General features: G+C 39.0%; 1 protein-coding gene across 1 annotated transcript in view; it reads right to left on the bottom strand.

Annotated features, from left to right (window-relative positions):
* NEB (nebulin) overlaps nt 1-22885 on the bottom strand; it is a 201993-nt gene that overhangs the window by 47581 nt on the left and 131527 nt on the right. Inside the window, exons 88-109 of the mRNA XM_011360291.2 lie at nt 20875-20982; nt 20018-20125; nt 19801-19914; nt 19226-19423; nt 18760-18864; nt 17971-18075; nt 17777-17881; nt 15371-15478; nt 13128-13241; nt 12610-12807; nt 12175-12279; nt 11408-11512; nt 10441-10548; nt 9239-9346; nt 7953-8060; nt 7299-7403; nt 7094-7198; nt 6516-6614; nt 6068-6178; nt 2069-2173; nt 1325-1429; nt 963-1067 (exon numbers count right to left, since the gene is read on the bottom strand). Of these exons, the coding sequence (XP_011358593.1) occupies nt 963-1067; nt 1325-1429; nt 2069-2173; nt 6068-6178; nt 6516-6614; nt 7094-7198; nt 7299-7403; nt 7953-8060; nt 9239-9346; nt 10441-10548; nt 11408-11512; nt 12175-12279; nt 12610-12807; nt 13128-13241; nt 15371-15478; nt 17777-17881; nt 17971-18075; nt 18760-18864; nt 19226-19423; nt 19801-19914; nt 20018-20125; nt 20875-20982 (2532 nt within the window). The remainder of the gene's footprint in view (nt 1-962; nt 1068-1324; nt 1430-2068; nt 2174-6067; nt 6179-6515; nt 6615-7093; nt 7199-7298; nt 7404-7952; nt 8061-9238; nt 9347-10440; nt 10549-11407; nt 11513-12174; nt 12280-12609; nt 12808-13127; nt 13242-15370; nt 15479-17776; nt 17882-17970; nt 18076-18759; nt 18865-19225; nt 19424-19800; nt 19915-20017; nt 20126-20874; nt 20983-22885) is intronic.

The raw sequence follows: 22885 nt of genomic DNA, 5'->3' as shown, positions 1-22885 counted from the left end.
GCTGACTCCTCTCAACTCCAAATGAAAATTTGACAAAATTGTTCCAATTTGTTGGACCGTTTCACATTTTTGGGGGAGAGGGTCACTGTAACTCTAGGATGTAACTCTAGGTTACCCTAGGATGCCTTGAAATCCTAGAGCTATGTTGCTAAGTTGAGGGGTCATGAGGTTGCTTGAGCTTTTGGCTGAGTTTAAGTCCCGAAATGTCCAGTCTTAAGGGATCTGGTTCTGGTAATGGGCGCCATGCATTTGCATTTGGGCTCTGAGATACAAAACTGGTAAGGACTTGCCTTGGGTTAATTTCATATCTTTATTAACAGATAATCTCAGTATGATTAAAGGCAGTCTTGTCCTTGATCATGTGGTATGGGAAGTGAAAGTCTGTCCCTCTTAATTCTAACAAACGTGTCATTAGCATGATTTAGGCACTAAAGCGAAGAAAGGGAATGTTTTCTGAGGCTCATCTAAGAGCTCAGCACTGTGCTATGGATCTTTACACATTATCTTACTTGTTCTAACTTAATGATCACAATTTTTATCCTTATTCCTCATACAAGAAAAGAATCTCAGAAATATTAGGTAAACTATTGAGTCAAGTGACAGCATCAGGATTTGAAACTATGTTTGGCTGGCTCCAAGAACATAATTTTATGGATAAGTAACAATTAGTTGTCAAGTATCCCTAGGAAATGATACCAAAGAATTACAAGAAAGGATCATATTTTTCCCAGAAGAGCAACGAGAAGAACAACAGGCCTTTAGCATCTCTTGGCATTATTCTTAGTTACTTCCCTTAACTACTATTGTTTGTACCTTTTTCCCCCTGTTTTTGTTTTTTCTCTGATCTATTTTGTGGGCCAGGACTTTGAACTATAGATATGACTGTAATACCTTCTGTTTCTCAGGTAACTCAACCTCAGCTATTCCTATCACAACAGAAGAAAGAAGGAAAGGATGCATACATCACTGGCGTTCCAGTAAGCCTTCTTGGCTCTGATGAGGACCGGCGTATCTGGAACCGGAGTGTACTTGTCCTTCATCTTTTCATATTGAGTCTTGTACTTTTTCTAGGAAATAAAGATAAAAAAGACAGACAAACTTAAGTTCACGTATTTTTATCCCTCCCGGCTCACAGCCATGTCACGGATCCTGCCTAGAGAAGCAGCGTTATCGTGTTTGATAGGAGAACAGCTCTGCCTTCTGTTCTCGATGCTGCTGAGCACAATTCACAGAAATGAGCTTTCTGATCAGAGGCAGGCCGTGAAGGTTTTCACAAAGAATTTTTTTCTTTAACCCAGCGCCTTGGTACAAATTCTCAGCTTACCTCACTGACCATGTCCTTCACGTCTCTAGCATGCTTCAAGGCCGTGGTCTGATTTCCAGCATGATGATGGGGTCTCTCTTTGGTGGCAAGTTCAACATATAGATACTAAATAATCAGAATAGGGATCAGATGTTAGAGATAAGACAGTTCTTATTTAGTATTCAGTCTTCTTTATTAATTTTTAACCTTTAAGTGGAGGCTTGTGGCTTCCTGTTGTTGTGTTTTTTTGTTTGCTTATTTGTTTGTTTGTTATATGTGTTTCTGTTCTTTTGTTTCTCTCTGTGTCTCACATTTGGAATGCATATTCACATTCCAGTTGTCTAATGTTCTTACTGCTGGGTATAGTTCATATAATAAAGAATGTCAATAGGAGAACAAGAGGATTCTGACAGAGCCCTCAACATATGTATTTTTTTCTCTTTTTGCCTGCATGTATGAAACGTGGTTGCATTTGTCTGTGGACAATAGATAGGTCCTATGGAAGGCTCGAGAAATTTATTTTTACTACCTGGAGTCCACAGACTACTCATCCAATGACAAAAATTGCATAGCACTTAGAAAAGAAGACATGGCATTACCTGCTCACATAAAACATAACCACAGTTATGATGGCCTGGACAAAAACTACTTCTTGAAATTAATGGGCATGAGAGGCTGCTCCTCACCAAGAGTGACTGGGCACACATAACCATCCCCTGTGACGCCAGCATGGCAGGTTTACGAATTTTTGTTTATTAATCTTACCTGACTCTGAAGCTTCTGCCCTTGCTTGGCTCTTAAGAGATCAGGAGTATCAGGAACGGAAGTAAAGATTGACTTCAGCTTCTTGCCTGTAGCTCTGTACACCAGCTGGATATAAAACAGTCATCACCATCATTTCTGCTTCATTGACATCTTCTCTGCAGATGCCTTTATTGCTTACTTCATAGAAGAAGCAGAGGCCCTCCCACCACAACAATCTCAGTTTCTGCTTAATAAACGAATAATTCGTTTACCTCTCTAGCCCTCATTTTCTTTTTTTCTCTCCTGTCAAAATCGGAGACATTCTGTTGCCTGTCCAGGATTCAAGCCTCACGTTGTGTTCCTTCTCACCTGTTTCTTCCAGGTCCCATTTCCAGCAATTATCCCTTTCCTCTCCATATCTGCAACCTCTTGTTTTTCTAGCCCCCTGTTTTCGTCTGCCAACAGACAAGTCCTTTTCTTCGTTAAGCCTTACCAGACTCTACAGACAGCTTTGCTCCTTCCTTACACATCCAGGCAGACTATGTATTTCTTCTTTTTCTCTCTTGATTAATTTCTTAAGGTGATAGCTGGGCTTCCACCCAACCACACCAATGAGGTCACTCTCAATAAGACCACCAAAAACTTTACAACTGCTGAATCCAAGAATGCTTCTCTGTAGCCACTGAAACTGTTGAGCAGTTTCATTCCTGAAAACTCTCTTCCCTGCCTTCCAATCTGCCATTCTCCCCTAGGTGCTCAGGTTGCAGCTTCCATCTCAGATGCCATGGTTCTGCCCTCCCCCTAAAGCTGCTATTTATTAGCTGGAGTCAAGAAGTGGCCCCTTGCACCCCACATATTTTCCTCAAGGGTCCTCATTAGTACCCAAGGCCTCGACCATCAATTTGAGATTGATGACTTCCAAATCTATATATCCAGTATCTTCCCTGAGCTCCAAACCCAAAATTTCAATAACTTCTAAACTTAGGTGACTTATCATGTTCAATGTAGAATTCTTTATATTACTTTTATCTCCAGCCCAATCTGCTTCTCCTATTTTCTCTATTTTGCTAACCGGCTCCTTGATCTCTGAGTCACCCAAGCCAGAAACTTGAGGAGTCATCCCACTTTCCTTCTCCTCATTCCCACATCGAGATGGTGGTGAATCCTGGGCTCCTAACTTCCTGATGATTCTTAAATCTGATCCTTTTCATTTCCCTCAGCTGCTGTCCTGGTTCAGTTTCCTATATCATTTCTTCTCTGCACATCCACAAGAGCCTCCTAAACCACTCTCCTGAATCCTCTACTGGATCACTCCACGTGGCTCATCACCTTCCGCAAGTCTGAAAAAGATAATTTTCTTGAAGCGGATTTTAATGCTCAGATCTAATGCTTAGAAAAATTCTTTGATGAATTTTCATCAAGTCCTAGGTGATAAGTATAGCACCTACAAGTTTTCATAACCTAGATTCTAGCCTCTGTTTTTAGTCTCATTTCCCAACAATCTTCCACACTCCCCATGTGCTATTTTAAACTACTCCCAATTTCTAGAACTCATTATACCCATTTTCACGTACCATCTAGAATGTTCTTTCCCCCTCTTATCTGCCTGGAAAGCTCCTACAGTCCATACTGTCTTGATGAGTCCTATAGAATACCATTTATCATAGTGATGTCTGTTTCTTCTTACAGATTATGAGCCCGTGGAATGCAGGGGCTCTGCTATATCACCCTTTTGTCACCTTGTGCTTAGATAAAAGATCTGAAAAATAGTAGTCTTCTAATAAATGTTGAGGGAATTTACTATAACAAGGCAAACTAGAAAGTACCAATGGATAATAAATAAATTCTAATGATGGATATAACTGCCAATTGGACAGATAAAACATAGGTAATAAATAATATGTATATATACATGTATGTACATATTCATTTTTAAAAAATCTAAATTATATACAAGTGCAAGTTAAAACAAAATGAGCTTATCTGCTTTGGTCTATTTTTGATGTTACTACTAAAGAAAGGAGACAAACTAAATAAAAATTTACTGTTTCTTCCAGGATAAATTTCAAAGAAAGAAAATCAACAAACTCATAGAATATTATGGTTAATGGAGCCCAAATTATTATCTAGTCCAATTTTCTAGCTCAAGAAATTGAGGTGTTTAAGTTACAAATTATACAAGGTCACATGGCAAATTGGAAGTAAATCTGGGACTAAGACCCAACTCTCCTATGTCATTTCTATAATTCTTTTTGTATTATATTTCCCTTCTACTTAGATCTGCTTTGTTTATGCTTCTTGGGACAACATTTCTGCTTCCTAGTACTACAAATATGTATGTATCGAGAATATGTACAATTCAAAGACAATTCAAAAGTCAATAACTTGAACTTCCTTCAAACTTTTTACTAAGCTAGTGCTTCCTAAACTTTCCTGATTCTAACACCACACCCCTCACACCCTGTGAAATCCTTCTTGCAGTTTCTACCTCAAACCTGAATCCAGTAGTAGCTTAGGTCAATATTTTATCAAGCCAAGGTTACTTTATGGTGAGGCAAGTGTGAGAGAAACTGCACTACTGAAAAATAACTATTCTTCTTCTTCAGTGTTGATGTACAATATGTCTAAATTCCTCAGTAGAAATTGGGAAGAGGAGAAATTAAAGTTTTAGACAATTCTGAACCCAGACATCCAAGAGAAGTAAAGATATTTCAGAGATACCAATAAGCACTTTAAGTTGCCAAATAAGTTTTTATTATCTGGTAGCTGGAAGAGAGATCTGATACTTTGAAGCAGTGGTTCCCAACACTGGAGGCATGTTAGAATCATCTACGGAGCAGCTAAAAACATGCAGATGCCCGGACATAGAGAATCAGAGTCTAGTGTGGGGCTAGGGGTCAGAGCCTACCCAAGGGCAGTTTTAAAATATTTCAAAGATGATTCTGAAACTTAGCCATCGTTGGAAAGTGACATAAGCATTCCTGAGTGTTAGCACTGGTGGAAATAACAGAGGGAAGATTTCAGAAAAGCAAATGGGCTCAGCGTAGCAGCACTTATAAAAGCTGAAGAATTAATCATCCTCTGCCTCTGGCTCATCAAGTGTGTAGGAAGCTGCATTTCCCCTCCACTGAGGGCAACATTTGCTTTGCCAGGGCATCTCTAAGTAGTCCAAGAACATAAGTAATTCCTCATCAGCAGCCAGCAGAGCCATCGAGGATGGCAGGGGGCAGGGTGGGGGAGTGGTCATTGAGGTGGCTGACAGAAATGCTTGGCTCAACTTGATGAGGTCTGGTGGAGAAGGCCACAGACAAACTGAGAGTTGAATGAGAATGGCCACCTAACCCATAATAAGAGCAACCACTCACATTTGTGGAATGCCCTTACCTTTGCAAAGCAGATTTAGTCCTTGGCAAACACGGACATCTATTATGGCCAAGGCATTATGGGATAAACATCTAAATAAAATGGGGTCTGACCCTCAATGAGTCAGGAGTCTAGGTGACAGCATCAGATCTGTACATAATTAATTGCCATAAAACAGGAGCCTCAGTGCCAGGTGGGCAGATGAAAATGATGGGTACTCAAAAAAATCACAGTCTTTAAAATTTAAGTAGGTTAGGTCTTATTGAGTGAGAAGCAGAGCAGGAAGACATTGAAGACTTTTCAAATGGTACTTCCATGATTAGGGTTCCTGATAGCAGGAGTTAAAGAAAGAGAAGTTTTTGAAATAAATTCAGTTCGGAGACTACAATGATAGTGTGAAACAGAAGGATTTTCTAATTGATAAAATCATATAAACTCTCAGCAGTCATAATCATGGGCAGGACAAGTATCAACTTTCTCATTTCATTAAAAGTGGACAAAATAAGTAAATTGAGGCAAAGAGAGATCAACTGACTTGCTTAGACATGGTGGCTACTCTGTAATTAAAGGCAGAGGGGGGAGCTTTTGCCTAGCGTAGTTGTCCGAAAAATGGTCACTAGAGGAATGATTCCTTTGTAAAATGTTTAGCATCTTTACCTCACTCAGGTGTGTCTTCAGTTCTTGCACTTTTCTGTATTCCGGAGTGTCAAGCACCACTTTGTATTTGTCTCGCATCTTCCTTGCATTATCAGTGTACAGGTAATTAGACTAAAAAAACCCAAAAGTGAAAATACAAGTTGATTAATCATTTAAGGAACTATATGTCATGGTCACACATTGTCTTTCAAGTGGCTGGCATGTGCAAGTCAAGCTGACCTGCCATTTATCCTAGATGTCTTCCTAGGCAGGAACAAAAACAATTGGCATTTACCTAAGCTCATTACCTCTGACAGGAGACACAGACCCTCTTAAGTGGGTCGTGATTTGCTCGAGTGGCTTAATGGCAAATTTCCTCTTAAAAGTAGCTGCAGGCAAAGATTTTTTTTTCTGCTCAGCTCCTTGAAGCTGGTATGGGAAGCCACGTGTTGTGAAGATGGGCACTCACCCAGAGCTTCCGCAGGAACCTGGAGCGGACCATGTCAGGAGTGTCATACAGGAAGCAGCTCAGTCCCCTCAGAATCTGCAAGTCCTCTTTGTATTTAATCTGTGCAGCAAAAATATAAATGTAGCTGGTCATGACCAAATACGAATCGAGAATAAGTAAGACAGAGTAGCGACACATTTTTCTTGATCTTACTTTCATTTTGGTTCACATACCCACCCTGTACTCTGAGTTTGCTTGCACTCAAATAAATTATAGCTTTTTAAATTTAAATCTTTGACCTTGAGCTGAGGAGAGAACCCAGATATTATTTCATTATTGTACTAATGGAGGAAAAGCCTACATAGAATGGAGTGATCTTTTAGGAGAAAACATCCCCGGGGGAAAAAATGGCAGCAGGAAGTTGCCTAAAGGGGCGGGAGTAGGGATGTGCTTCCTCACTATTTCATTTTCAAGTTGTACAATCAATTTAGAAGTACTTAGTGGAAAAGACTATTAAAAGAACACTGGTTGGCTTAAATGCTGAATGCAAGTGGGTCTTTTGGTAAGAGTCTTCCAGAAAGGCCCTTTGAGATGCTCACATCACTAGTGATGTCTCCCACGTAGCGGCAGTGGAGCACATGGGGTGTGTATGGCATTGAGATCATGTGACCCTGCATCTTGAAGAAGTCGGATTTGTAGATCAACTAAAGGAAAACAATGCCAAAAAACATGCATTAGAGACTGAATGGTTGACATTCATCCCTGGGTTCCATGGCCTGTCCTCTCTCCTAAGAAAATACCCACCTCACTGACAGCCTCTTGTGTCTTCTTGACTTGTCGGATTTCAGGCGTGTCGGGGGTCGTGTGAATCTTGTCTTTCAGTTTGTGGTACAGTTGTCGATACAGCCTCTACATTGGAAAAAGATCATACCAAGTGTTTAGTACAGGATGATGAGGGCATCTATTGCTGATCAACAATTAAATATTTTACATAATGAGACATGAGAAGAAAGACTGAGAATATAGAAAATGATTGAGATTAGGGAAAAGAGGAAATAATCTTTATTTTATGGAGGCGAAGAATTTGGAGCACAAAGTCTACTTTCTATCAGATGATTATAAGTAGGATCAGATACAAAAATCAAGAGTTTATGCAGAAAATCAGGATCATTAGTCAAACTAAAATGCAACCTTATTAAAGATTTTTGAATGCAAATGTCAAAAGAAAGAATGAATTTGCATTATAATCTATGAATGGGGTCTCTACAATGGCATTGCCAAATATAGTAAAACATTGTCAAGGGATACCAGTATCAAAATGATGACAAAAAAGACCCTCTTATTCCTTGCTGATATGTAAGTTTATAGCTGAAATACAATTAATTCTTAATGCATTTCAAACAAAGCCATGGTCTTTGGAGAGCAATATTTTCCCCACAGAGATAGCACTCACAGTACCTCACTGGTAACATTGTTGACCCTCCGGACATTGACAAAAGGAACATCATTGGGGCCAAGTGTATACCCATTTGCCTTGATGTGTTCGTAAACTTCTTTGTACTTGAACTGCAAAAGCAAAGTCAGAATGAGATCACTGACTGGTAAACAAAGAGAAGTATTACATTTCTCAAGTATAAAAGAGCTGTCGCTTTCATTTGAAAATTACTCTCTAAGCATTAAGTATAAGGAAAATCCATTGACATAATTTCCATAACAATCCGAGTCTTGAAAATTATTTTGTTGGCTAATAAAGCCAGGTCCAGAAAGGAATAAAATTCAAGGTTGCCTGGATGAAATCTGTTTGTAGGCAGGTATGCAAAATGCAAGAAAAATCTATATTTTTAGTCCCAAATGGCTAGTGATTTTGGAAATGCAGAGAAGAAACAAGAGAATATTTTGAAGCCTGAATGGCTTTATGAGCAGATTAGAAAATTACATGTTAAATTATTAAATCTGTGACTCTGCTTTGGAAATCATGTTATTGGCTATTGAACCCTGCTTGGCCAACAGGTTCGATTCCCAGGACTTTGAAGGGCAACATGGAAGGGAGAGTTTATTTTTTCAGCTGGTTCGTGGGTACGGTCTGCAGGCCGGAGTCCCTGGGATATCCAAAACTTCTCTAGGCCTTGCCCTTGAGGTAAATGTACCAAGTCCCACCTAGCAATTTTAAAAAGTGGGGAAGGTTGGTGTCAGAGCTAACACCTGGGCAAGCTACAGGTAGTGAGAGAGTATCTACCCCTTTGAGCTTTCTATGAAATGGTTACAGAGGGTAAGTAGTGAGACAAGTATCAGAGCCAGTAGCTAGGCAAGAAGTCCTTCCTTTTCAAAGAAATACACAGCGATGTTATACTGTTTCAATGAAACATTACAGAAGGAAGACAATACTATTGCCACACATCAGTAGTGGCTGTGTGAGTTTGCATTTCCTGTACATGGCTTGGGATTCATCTGAGAAGTAGAGGCATCACGGTAGCCATGAACCCTGAGCCAAGGTAACTGAGTTGCGCAGAGGCAATCCCATGAAAGTCCTCTGCTAACCACTGGGCTATCAGGCATTGCTGAACTAAAGGAGCAAGCCAATTCACAGCACTTCTAACAAATGTGCTGCCCTCCTCCTCAGCTCCTGTAATTTTATCATGCTGAACCTTCAAGGTGGGATGGGGATATGAGAATAGGCTATTAATAAATATTAGTGCCCACCTCCCTATTTAGACCCCATCTTAACTGAGGAGATGAGCACTCACATAACTACTCATGTATCGGATGTCCTTGGAGTGTTTGAAGTGAGGGGTGTCGACTGGAAGCCTATACCCAGTGGGCAGGGAGCGCAGGCCAGCTCCTCGGTACAGATTCTGCCAGAATGAGGAAGAACAGGTTAAATGACATATACATCAAATAACTGATCTAAGCCAAACAAGCTATATCCAGCTCATATTAGGTTTTTGATTAGACACTTAATATACATATGCCCACTGAACTGATTTCAGAGAAATTAAATAAGCTCTCAGAATCAGGCAATGAATCAGATTACTTGTTAACCAATTGTTTTAGGAAAAGAGAGCAACAATTGAAGGTGCTTATAGAAAATAATTCTATGCTTCAGAACATATGCCTAGCTGACTGCATGGCATCTTGCAAGAATTTGGGAAAAGTAGAGAAAACAGGCAGTCGAGTGTCACCTTTGCTGTCCACCCCATCCTTAGGCGATACTCAGGACATCACTAATCCTGGAGACAGTCATAATTATAAGACCATCTTTGGAATACCACCCCTCCCTAAACACAGCCTTGCCCTCAGGCTATGAAGTGGGCAGGATGTTCATATTCCTGGCAGAAGGTGGAAAGGAGTTTCCGTCTGTGGCCTTAAATAGTCTGTCTTTCAGGGTAGCTATAGGAGTAAGAATCGTATTTAAAATATTAAAAGGTAAATTACTTCTAACAGTCAATGTAGGAGAGTAGTGTTAAAGGTTGAAACCAAAGTAGCACCATCAGGTAACACAGACTAGCGATATTAAATATGAGAGTGGGATCCAGGTTCTTTCTCATCTGAATTCCAACGGCAATTTCTGGTTTATTTTTTATAGTTAATAGTCTTTTATGATTATATGCCTTGTCTTCATCATCTTGATTTTATGCTTTTGGAGAGCAGTGTAGTAGTTGGCCCTCTTCATTGTAACTTGTAAACATTGCTCCAAAAATGCCCATTGCTTGCTTGCTCCCTGCCAAGAGGGAAGACAGGCTATGCACTGAGATTTTTTAGTTCTTGCTTTTTTAAAAAAACTCATGTGAATGGAACAGCATCGACAATATAGAACAACATTTACAATTTACAAGTCCAGGCTGAGAAAATGCCCAAGTGGCGGTCACTTCTAGAGGCCAATGGCCTAGCCTTTATAAGCTGTGTTCTGGATTTCTGCCAGGCACTTGGTCGAGTTCTCACTGCCCACCTCACTCTGGAGCTTGTACGCATGAAGGGCCCGGTCCAGATCCACGGTTTTTGTAGTTGGAGCCACTTTGCCTCTGACACTGTGCACGTAGTCGTAGTGGTAGACAGCCTGGATGCAGAGAGCAGAGTGAGTTGATTCAGACAGCATTGTTAGAAAGAAGCTAAGTAAATGGAAACACAAGTCTCTTAAAAAAAAAAAAAAGTAATCTGCTTCCCTTTGCCCAGAGAACTCTGATATATTATTGTGCCTTGTCCCATGGGACCAGTATATAGATTCCATACTGAGAAATAAGTGGAAGAGTCAGCTCAGACATGAGGAAGAGTCGACATTTTGCCACTACAAGTTCCAGAATAATCGGTCTCAATATTCTAATTTATCGGTGGGATGATATTTATTTATTAACCTGTGGATGAATAAAAACAGAGCAGCTTTGTACCTGTTTTGCCTGCTTTGCGTCAGGCATTATAATGAGTATTTTCCATCCATTTTCCAATTATACAGATAAGGATGCTGAGGCTCAGAGGGTTATGTGCTTTTCCCAAGCCTCGTAGATTATGAGTGGCTGAGGCTGGACTCCATCCACATTTCTAACTTCAGAGCCTACTTCCTTCTCATTCTACTTTAGTTAGCTCTAATTTATTAGGTCTAGGCAGTAACACATAAACTGTTGCCCGTAATATGATGATACAAAAAGCAACTTTGGAAGCTCTAAAACACCAAGTACTTTATAGACTTAGATCACTTATTACTCCTCCCCAGGGAGCTACTTGAACACATTGGGTTTTAGGAAACAAGAACAGAATCTTAAGTACTTTCTAAGGTACCAACTCTGGTTTCCCAGTTAGAACTCTGGCTTCCCAATGAGAAAAAGCCAGGCACGGCCCAGTCTTTTGTTTTTGCCACTTCTGCTTGAATGGTGGCTCTGTCTTCATCAGTGTCCACAGTAACTTCCCCTGTGGGCACTTACATCACTTAGTTGTTTCCCACTTTGGACTGCCTGAACATAGACTGGAGTATCCATGACCAATTTGTAGTCATTCCTTGTTTTCTGCACGTGAGCTTTGTACTTGATCTGCCGAGAGGAAGAAAATAGACCAGTGTTATACCATTCATTATATTAGAAATTTCTAGTTTTCACAGAGAGTTTGGTTATTTTTAACTCATGGCACTTATTACATTCATCAGCACTTATTCAACAGACCAGGACACATTTGAATTTTATGACAATCGTATAATCAATGCTTATTGTTATGGAGTTTCCAGAGTCTTCTAGGAGGTTTGATAATTGTTCTTCTAGGAACACTAAAGCTTTCTTACTGAAATCTTGATTATGGTATTAATTTGCATAGAAAATCCCCTCTTTACAAATAGATACTGTCTGTAGCATCACAAACTCCTAACAAATGAGATTTTCCTATAATCAAAATGATGAGCTCACTAATATATCTAAAATAGTCCAAAAGGTGGAGAGGAGAACAGTGGGACAGCTCAACTGCATTGTTGAATAAGAATGCTATATGCATCCCTGTGAAATGGCTGCTCTCTATTCCTTAGCATCTTTCTCCAGCTCAGCCATCCTAATAACCACGTAAGACACAGCTGGTCTGTGACAACGTCCATACTTTACTTACTCTCCCCTCGACTCTAGACTACGTAGGGAAGGAAACATACTTTAAAAAAGACAAAACTAAAAAAGAACGAACAAACAAACAAACAAACAAACAGGCAACTCACGTCATTGCGTAGATCATAAGCATGTTTGGCGTGGAGAATTTCAGGAGTGTCCCAGACGTAGCAACCAATGCCTTTCAACCAGTTGAGGTCATCCTTGTACACAATCTAGAGAATGGAAATAGATAAAGGGGATCAGCAAGATAAAATTTCACTGTAACTTTAACATCAAAGATTGAGGATGAGCACCTTCTGGACTAAGAATGACTTCATAGAATAAAAACTAAAAGCATTATGCAATGAGGCCAAGGGTGCCATGGAAACATTGGCACACAGAGCCTTGTTTCCAGAGACAGCTCTGAATTCCAATCAGACCCATGGTATAGAGAAAAAACAATACTGGAAGAAGGCTGAGGTGAAGAAATAGGCGAGCTTGTTTCTCTTTAGGATTGGCATGTGGGGCTGGGGAGAGGGGACATTTATAAGCAATGGGCTTACGTCGCTGATCTGATCTGTGACTTTTCTGACGTGACTGTTGACTTTCAAGTCAGGGTGGCAAATCCACTCATGGAGGTGCAGGCGGTAATCGATCTCACTGACTTTCTTCTGAGAATCCTTCGCAGTAACCATCTCTACCATGTCGGGCACTGTGTGGATTTTCATCTTGTTCTGTTCGTAAACTGACTTGTACAAGCGCTGTGAAGTTAAAATAATGTGCCAGTTACACAGGAAATTGTTCTCAGCATCATGGTGACACGCGGCTTTCTTATATACCAGAGTAGTCAGGAAAACCAACTTACAGCAATCATTTGGGGGCAGGGTGGGGACTGGAATTTTCCAACACTTTCTATAGATTCATAGGGGTGGGGGAAGCACCATGGGCTGAAATAACGCTTAGCTTCTTCACTTATGCACAATCAATGTCACATGCATTGTTTAATAGAAAATGTTCTATTTATAATAGATGGCTGTATCACTTGGCTTCAATTTGAAGTAAGCCCTTTGAAATTACTTACATCAATGTTGAACTTGCCAACTCTGAGACATCGTGCTGTATTTGGATCATCTTCAACACTTTTTGGTAAAGTATAAAGAGCTTTGAACTTTTCATAGTCTTCCCGATATTTGTTCTATAGAGAAAAAGCACAAAGGAAGAAACACAATTTGGGGGGATAATGGATCTATATTGTTATAAGAGCATGAGACTCTGAGATCCAGCCAACTTGGGGCCGCCACTTCTCTGAGCTTCTTTCCTCATCTGTGCACAGACGTAGAGGTACAGCAGTCATACCTGCCACAGGTTATCCTGAGGCTTACATCAGACTATATCTGAAAGTACTTTTTAAACTGTAGAGCTATACAATTTTAGTTGCTGTTTTTTAATACTTTTATACCAATACTAGTACTTGTACTGCTACTGCAACTAACTCATTTCAAAGATTATGTAATTTTTAAATAATCTCTTCTGTGATAATGGCTTTGTTTTTCTTAATCACAAGTGAAAGATGAAAAGTGTGCTCAGGAATTTCTTTGTTTTTAATAATCAGCAAGCCAGGTGCTTAAGACACACAATTTTTGAGTTTCAGTTTCTATAAGGTTTTCCAAAAATACAGTGCAACCAATTTCTATGGGAAAACCAACTTTTCATTCATAAGCCATATTATCTATTAATTAATGCTGCATGATTTCTTGAACCAAGAGGTAATGCCCTTACAGAGACTAAGATATCATCTCCTAGCACATGATCAGATAATAATATTCTCACAACTCAGGGGCCCACATCTCAGTAAAAATATGAGAGATGGAAGTATTTGTGTTAGAATTCTTGCAAAGCTCTTCACTAACTAGAAACCAACCAAAATTCTCATCAGAATTTTCCAGAACATTGATTCCCTTGCTCCTTACATCTAACTCATTCTTCATCTATAAGGAAGACTGTATTCAAAGGAGCTTTAAAAAAAACTGTTAGAATCTTCATTTAAGGAATTGATTTCGTTGTATCACACCTTGTTCCAAAAACATGTTGGCGAAAATCCTGCCCCTATAATTTTTTTTCATAAGTAAAGGAAAAAGCCCCTGCTGAGCTTTCTAAAATCCTACCTACAAAACTTCTCTTCCCAAATGAAAAGCTGACTCCTTTGGGCTAGTCTGTTTGCAGTCTTCCAAATAGTTGGGGCTGGGCAAAGTCATATGTTTCAGTTTCCTCCAGGTAAGAATTAAATTAATTTCATATACTATCTAATGAAATCTTTTTTAAAACTATGCATCTCTAGGTCCATTAGAGGGTAGTAAAGTCAATTTACTGGGTCACTAACTTTTTAAATGAATAGAATATAATTGAAATGATTAGAGTGTATTGTCTTTAGTGTAGCAGTAAATCCTCTTCGTTAAAGTTAAAACATGTCAGAAAGAACTTACGTAAACTTCAGGTGTGTGTGTGTTAATTTGCAATATAAAATAAATTTCTCTCTGTGGGTTTTGGTTAAAAAAAGTTTGAGAAATATTGTTCTAAAATGTTATATAAAATGTTCACAATTAAGAAGTAAATGTCTCTAAAAGAGGTAAAGTTTCTAAAAGAGAACTGTGTTTATTAGAACTGCACTGAAAGTTACAGGAAATTTTACAATAAAAGATTTTACATAAGAACATTTTAGGGATAATGGGGCAAAGGTCATAAGACTTCATATTATATTTAAACAGCTCATGTGATTTAGGATTTTTTGCAATCACGTCTATCTTAAGAAAATTTCCGCTTTAAAAAAGCAGATTTTCAAAGATTTTTTAATTTTTATATTTCATAGTTATAAAGATAATTATTTACTTCTTAATCATTTATTCGAGGCTGGTGTAATAACCAGTTATCACATTCATTGATTTGTTTTTGTACTACAGCCCACATAATTCTATTTAAAAAGAGTCTATTTTGTATGGTATATTATGTCTTCCACCTATCTTCACTTCTGGCTGTAATAGTATATCTATCTATGTTATTTGTAGGCAGGTAACCTAAAAGGCCACATCTGTGTCCTTCATGCAAGTGTTTGTGATTCTCTCTAGACTTCAGGGCCCTTGACAGGAAGAAATAAGTGCGCAGAATTTGTGACGACTGAGCATCTAGAATTACTCGCTGGTATAACCCTATGGAAGTGTTGGGGGTACTTTTGGGCAACACATGTATCAGGCAGAAAAATTCTGTGAGTAGACAGCAAGGGAGGGCACAGAGTGGATGAGAAGGCTATCACATTTGTACTTGACTTACTTTGCTCACCAGATCCTTCTGGCTCTTGGCATGTGTCAGGGACATGGTGCTGGAAGGCAGAATGTAGCTGGTGGCTTTCACTTTATCCCAGGCCTCCTTGTACACGTTCTGTAGGGGTTAAAAATCTTCTTGTGAATATGGAAAAACGCATTCTGGTTCCCTCCCCCTCCTCCATTTCTGTCCTCAGACATGCCCTACCAATCTCCGGATAGTCTCACTCTGTTGGATCCAAGTACTCTTAAGTGAATAACTGATTTAATACCATGAGCGTAATTTCATAATCCATTATTTTGTTCTTTACCATAGTACTTATCATAGTTTAACAGTTATCAGATTTTTTGATACTATATTCATTCCCTATAGGTCTAAGAATTCCTGGAGGATGAAAACCACTAACATTATATAAAAAAAACCTGTTGACTTTTCCCTACTTTTATGTAGCTAGTGGGAGCTCAAAATATGTTCATGTCTAATCCTAGGTATTTGTTTACCCAGGAGAAATAAAAACTTATGTACGAAGTAAATATGCCATAGGATAGATAACGACAAAAAGCTATATGCAAACATAGGTTGCTGCTTTATTAATAATTGGTGAAAACTGGAAACAACTCCAGTGTCCTTCAACTGTGAATGGATAAACTGTGGTATGTCTATGCAATGAGATACCATTTTGCAATAAAAAGAATAAACTAATGATTTATGCAGCAATGTACATAATACATAAATGCATTTGGCGAAGAAAAAGTAGCCAAACCTAATGGCTACATACTATACAATTCCATTTAAATGACATTTTGGAAAAGGTAAAACTCTAGGGATAGGAAAGGGGAGAGGAGAGAGGCAGCAGGAGGGAAATTTGAGGTGATACAGAATTTTTCTGTATCTTGACTGTGGTGGCGAATACATGATTTTATATATTTATCAAAACTCATAGTACTATATACCAAAAATCATGAAATTTACTGTATATAAATTAAAATAAAAAATCAATTAGAATAAGGGAGGCGACTAAAATGGAATACAAACTGTAATAAATAGATCTAATTGTGTTACAAATGTATAACAAGACTACAGTGAAGGAAATGGGGAGGAAAAGAACTAATTTATTTTAGAAAATGGTATTTTGACAGGATACTCTAAGACTACAGACAAAAATAACTGTACACAAAGTACTGTACTCTAGTAAATTTGTTTCTCACGGGTATAGGTTAGCAATTCTGAAATTACTTTATGTGCATACAAGGGTTGCACAAATAAGTAAATATGTCATAGATAATGAGAGTCAGGCTTTTCACCGAAAAGGAAAAAGAAAGTTACAAAGTTGGAAAAAGTAGTTATAGATTAAGAAAGGGAGAAGGCTAGAATGAACCCTGTGGTGTTGAATTGCATTGGAGAAATCAGTATGAACTCGGTTTTAAAAAATATATGCAGTTGGATGTGAGAGAAAGTCTGAGGAGAAATAGGACATTTGCATAGTTCCGAAAGATCTCCTTCAAGATATTTATTAATAATAAAGAGGAAAATAGCAACTTTATAGTGGAGAAGCTTGGCAGAGAGCAACTTCACCAAGTGATGAAGGTCAATATCCTCTGTAGTTGACATCATGTACCACCTGCTATGATGCACTGAGAAGGGCACATCACTACTGTGTTATTTTTGCCAAAAATGCGTACTCTCAATATAATCCTGAGAAAACATCATATGAAATGAAATGAGGGACATTTCTACGAAATAACTGACCAGTATTCTTCAAAGGTGTCAGGATCCGAAAAAGATAAGGAAAGACTGAGAAACGATCAGATTGAAGGAGACTAAGGAGTCATGAAAACTAAATGCAATGTGGGATCCTGGACTGGCCTTGGGAACAGAAAGCACCTTAGTGGAAAAACTGGTGAAGTCTGGATTAAAGTCTATAATTAACATTACAACAATGTTAATTTCTTAGTTTTGATAACTGAACTACAGAGAAAACTATGCGGGCATTCTCTGTACTATGTTTGCAATTTTTCTGTAAATCTTGAATTATTTCAAAATGAAGATTAAAAAATGTGTGTTAATCAGTTCAGAGGAGGAAAAAAAGAGTGCTTTGGTTGGGCTGTAAGCCACTGGCCACTGGAAAAGCCAGAGAAGGACAAATTCAGGGTCAAGAAAGAATAATGTCAACAGTACCTGCCCGCAAAATGGAAGATGTTGCTCAACTTGTGTCAACTGTGTGCAATAGTGTAATATTCAAATTAAGGCTTATTTAATTGTGAGTAGGAGAATTTATAAGGTAAAGTAGGAATTGGAAGGTCCAGGTAAAAACTGGACAAATCTTTGGAAGTAGAGTGCCTATCCCTTTTCTTATTGTCTACAAAGAGGAAAAAAGGTAACTCAAATGCAAGAGAAAAGAAAAACTCAACTCACACTGCTGTAAAGCTCCTTCAGATTCTTGATTCTGTCATGATCCACTGTTTCTACAACTGTCGTATATTTGTCCTTATTGTGGTGATAATTTTCTTTATATTTCACCTACAGACAAAAAATGATGGGTTATTATTTCTGCTGTTTGAAAATACGTAAAGACGTTTGTTCTGGACAAGAAGATAAGACAGACGCACCTCACTGGCATTAATGCCGCTTTGAAGAGCAGTCAAATAAACGGGTGTATCGGTGACCAGATTATAATTTTGCAGATTTTCTTTACCTGCCGCTGTGTATTGTATCTGTGAAGAAAAACAAAAGTCATCAAATATGGTACAATACAGGTCTGCCATCAGCTGTAGCAGTTTTCGCCAACTTAGATGTGGGTTTCTGCTTTAATCCTAATGAAGAGGCTATCACTATACAGTCTTGCAGACTTTGTATGGCTGCCAAAACTAATAGTTTCTCTTGACTAAGAGTGGGTCTAGATTTTTGCCTCCTTCCTTTTGTCATATTTTCCATGCCTATATCCCACCCCTGACAGCAACCCTTTAATTTTGATAGTTTATTAGTTTGCCATATCAGAGCTGAGCCATATGCTGGGGGATTTTTCAAATAGCTATTTTTTTTACTTCAAAACTTACTTACTCATGATCAAAGTATGCATTTGCATTCTACTCTCTGCAAGTTAACCTGATCAACTAAGGTATCGATGCTGAGAGTAGTTCACTATGAAACGCCTCCCAGATAACTTTTCATTAGAAATGTGTAATGCCTTAAACTATAGAGAGACTCAAACCGAGAAGGTCCAGCACTAGAGCAGGCCACCAGGAGAGGTTGTACCGGGCAGCAAGTCTTTGGTTCCCTTTGGTCATGCACTGTCAGAGTAGCTTTCTCTGTCTGGGCACAAGGACAACCTTGCCAATACCTCACCATGGATTCCATTGATTCACAGTGAGCTAGTCCATCTAGGAAGATGGGCTCACCTGACTCTGGAGGTCGTATGATTTCTTGGCTTGGAGGATCTGGGGTGTATCCCAAACGTAGCATCCAATGCCTTTCAGCCAATTCAAGTCATCTTTATACACATTCTGCAAGGAAGAAGAAACAGTGAAAGATGATATGTACTAACTAAATTTACAGTTGAACATTTTGATGATTTCCTATTAGCTTGTGGCCATGCTCAGGGCCTGCTTCGTGGTCATAGGATGGGCCTCTCAGCAGCTGGGCAGTCTTTAACATTCTCGCCTAAGAAATTTAGGAGGAGAGCAATAGCTAAGTCCTAGCCTAGTATTAAACAGACTAAATATTTAACACAGGTGTCTCATGGCTCAGGGGGATTCTTACACCAAAAAGTGGTTACTCATGCCATTTTGTATTGAAAAGCATGGGGGCCAAGGCAGGGCTGCCTGAAGCCTGTAATTAAGTCTAGCTGTAGAAAAGACATCATACATCACTCAAGATCTCCTGTGCGTTTCGGGCCCGTATAACATTGGGTTCTTCCGGAAGAGATGTCCACTGGTGGAAGTAGTGTCGGTACTCTAGGTCGCTGAGGATGTATTGGCATTTTTTAGCCAGCACGTGATTCATCATATCATTGGGGATATGGATATTTGCTTTGGTGTCCTCATAATCTCTTCTGTAGTTCAACTAAAGAATAACATTTTTAAAGACAAAAATAAGAAAGAGAAATGTAAATTATTCAGATCAATCTCTTTTAGAGTCTTATTTCTAATATAGATCAGTGTATTTAGTATACACTAAGGTTAAAAAATGATACTTTAATATATTCTTCTTTTAAAATTTCCCATCCTTTTATAATACAAGGTAAATAGTGACCTTGTCGTCAAGTACAGAGCCCTCACTGTGTGTTTGGTAGTGGAGGAGGGAGGCTGGAAGCTCAAAGTCATCTAACACGCACAAGGGATGGGGGAAAGTCTCAAGACTGACTCATTCGCACTTCTCCGTCCCGCTAATCTCAAACCAAAAGGCAGATCAGAAACAAAGTCAAAGTGAGCTTTGCTTACCGCACTCCTCATCTTTTGGAAATCCAGACAATGAACCACACCAGGGAACTCACTGATTTCTTTTCCAGCCAGGTAGTGACCCTTCTGCTTCTCGAATGTCTCTTTGTATTTAAGCTGTAAAGTAGGTGCCACATTGAGAACCACTGGGATTTTTAAACCAGCCCCTTGCTCCCCAATAAAGACTCTCAAACCTATGAGAGGAAAATGTCCTACTGACCTCACTGTTCACATAGTCGGCGTGCTTGGCTCCGACAATAGGAATGTAGCGTTCATCCAAGGTGTAGCCATAGGCCTTGGTCCCCTCCCATGCCCCTTTGTACAGTATCTAGAACAAAGAAATCTGTGTCAATGGAAGTTTGCCTTCGATTTCTTTCAGATACCACTAAAAAGAAATTGGTTAAAATCAAGGTGAAATATTTAAAGGTGAGGCTTAAATATTTATTTAGAGCTATTGGTACCTATTAACAAGTTATAATCTTTTGGCTTGTTGCACAGGAAAGCTACAGATTCTGGGACATTTTAATACTGAGTTTAACTATATTTACAGTTATAAAAGTCAAAACAAATTAGCAGGTAGGGAGAGAATCACAAAAGATCGCTTCCCATTGAGCATGCACACATACATCATCCTTTAAGCTAGTTGAACTAAACTTTAGAGGACAAATCCTCCATTTGTTGGCTGGAGATGTTTGTACATGATTGCCGAAGAGGGCCAGCCTTTCCTCTCTTTTTTTCTGGTAGCTGGTACAGGACTTGCTACATTATTATCTACCTATTCATTTGTATGTCTGTCTCTCTCACTTGTGTGAGCTCCTGAAGGGCTTGTCTCATGGAGCTTTAGCTCTTCAGTGACTCCTACAGGGCCTAGCACATCACAGCAGCTCAAAAAATACCAGCTGAATAAATGTTACTCTCTCTGAATAATACGCTAATTTTAATAAACAAGACTAAATACAACAAAAAGTAATTGATCTCACTATAAGTTCAGTTGTTCACAAAATCATCCCAAAACATGAATATTGACAAGAGTTTACAATTAGGAACTGAGTTGTATGTCACATAAATAGAACTTACGGTACTGTAGAGCTTTCCCATGTCTTTGGAGTGGGTGATATATGGTGTATCTGGAGAAAATATATACTTGCCCTTTAGTAATTTATTAAATGTTTCTTTATATTTTACCTAAGGAGAGAAAACCAAACAAAACCTTACTACAAATGTATTTTTAAAGTTTCATAGGATCTACCCAGCAAGATAATAATCAGTCTACATGAAGAGATTAAAATGAACTACCTGGGTGAATTTCAGTCCTTCAGCTAATATAATAGAATAATTTTGGACAAGAATATGGATACTGTCTAAAAGCGGGTATAATTATACCACTTAATAGTGGCTTTTAAGACATTCTTTCCCAAAGATCATTTTATAATCCTCCAATCTCATTTTCTTACAAGCAATTATCTGGAGTTAAGCCAATCTGTTCAGTGATATACCACTAGCTCCCAGTCTATATGCCTCATTGTACACATAGCAAACTTACATCACTTTGATTGACTGAGTTAATCTTGGCCAAAACAATCTCTGGAGGATCTACCACACTTGTGAAGTTAGGATGGTTGTCAAGAGCAGCTTTCTTATATTTTACCTGCAAAGACACAGAGATGAAGACAGGTCTCCCCCTACAGGGTACCTATTCCCACATGGCAGGTAAGGAGGCCAGGTATTAGGTAAGAAGAATAGGCTTTTGTACCTGATTCATCATTTCTTGGTTTTTAGTAACCCTCACATGGTCCACAGAATCCAGGGGGATCCAGCCAATGCCTCGGAGCCATTCCAGGTCGGCTTTGTAGATGTTCTGAGAGCAGGAAGAGAGATATGATGCGGGAATAAATGACTCAGAACAAGGTTACAGACAGCAGATTAGAAATATTTTTTTTTTCAGGTTTTAAAGGATTTCCTCCTGTGATTATTGTCTCATTGATCCAATTATGATTTTATCTGTTCACTTAAGCAATATTTCTGGAACCTCTTCCTATGTATGAAGTACTGTGCTAGGTGCTTTGAGGGATAAGTATAAAGAAGATCTAGACATAGAGAGAAGTCCTTTACAAAGTGGAAAGTGGTAAGTGCTGTGAGGTCAAGACCACTCAGGTGCTATGGGAAGTAAGGGCAGTGGGCTGTTGTTTTCAGCAATGAGTATAAACAAAGGTTATACCAAGGAGGTTGAAATTTTAGATGGACTTAGTGTATTTAGTAATATAGAAATATGAGGTACATCCAGAATAAAGGAAATTACATAAGTAAATGCTCATGTGCTGTAGGGTAGGAGGAGGCAACCCTCTGGTCAAGCCTGTCTCTCACCTTCCCCACCTAGCTCCTGGATTCTCCCAACCCGCCCATACCAGATGAAGCGGAGTCACTAATCTGATTAAAGTTCCACGATAGCCTTCCTGCTGCATGGGTCAGTGAGGTGGGAGGTTTAATTCCAGCCCCTGTGCTACAGGTAAGCTTTGACTTCCTGTTTTTGTTTTGATGATGATGAGAAGATGCAGGTAGGTCAGCTCCTTTGTGCACCTGAGCATCATGTTGATGCATCATGTTTCAGTTTCCTACAGACTGCTGGTGTCAGGTAGAGATATTGATTCAGGCTTCAGTACAAGGCCTAAGTCGCATTCTTTCCCTAGCTTCACCAAAGCTCTGCGTCAGAAATTCTGGGCCTCTTCCTATGTATGTAGCTCATCAGTAGTTTGTGTCCCTTTTGTTTTTGTTTTGCTTCATTAATGCCTTGCAGAATGAAGTGCTTGGCAAAGCAAGAATGGGGCAGTCCCAGGTACTTGACTATGCTATTATGAAATGTTGTCGAAATCCCAACTCAATCTTAATTCCCATCAAAGCTCATCATTATTTTAAGTGAGTTGATAATTTTTCACGCAAATGTGAATGAGGAGTTGCTGATGTCAATAGTATAGAGACACCAGAGTTTCAAAAAAATTGACTTTGAAAGTTATTCAGAAATGCACAGCCAGGAGGCAAAGCTGTCACCCAGTCACTGCGCCCAGTCTTTCTCCACATCGCATCAAGCTTC

This window comes from Pteropus vampyrus, unplaced genomic scaffold, assembly GCF_000151845.1.
Source record: "Pteropus vampyrus isolate Shadow unplaced genomic scaffold, Pvam_2.0 Scaffold2, whole genome shotgun sequence".
Lineage (NCBI taxonomy): Eukaryota > Metazoa > Chordata > Mammalia > Chiroptera > Pteropodidae > Pteropus > Pteropus vampyrus.
The sequence above is the reverse complement of the archived record's forward strand: the minus strand, read 5'-3'. Positions and strand labels throughout refer to the sequence as shown.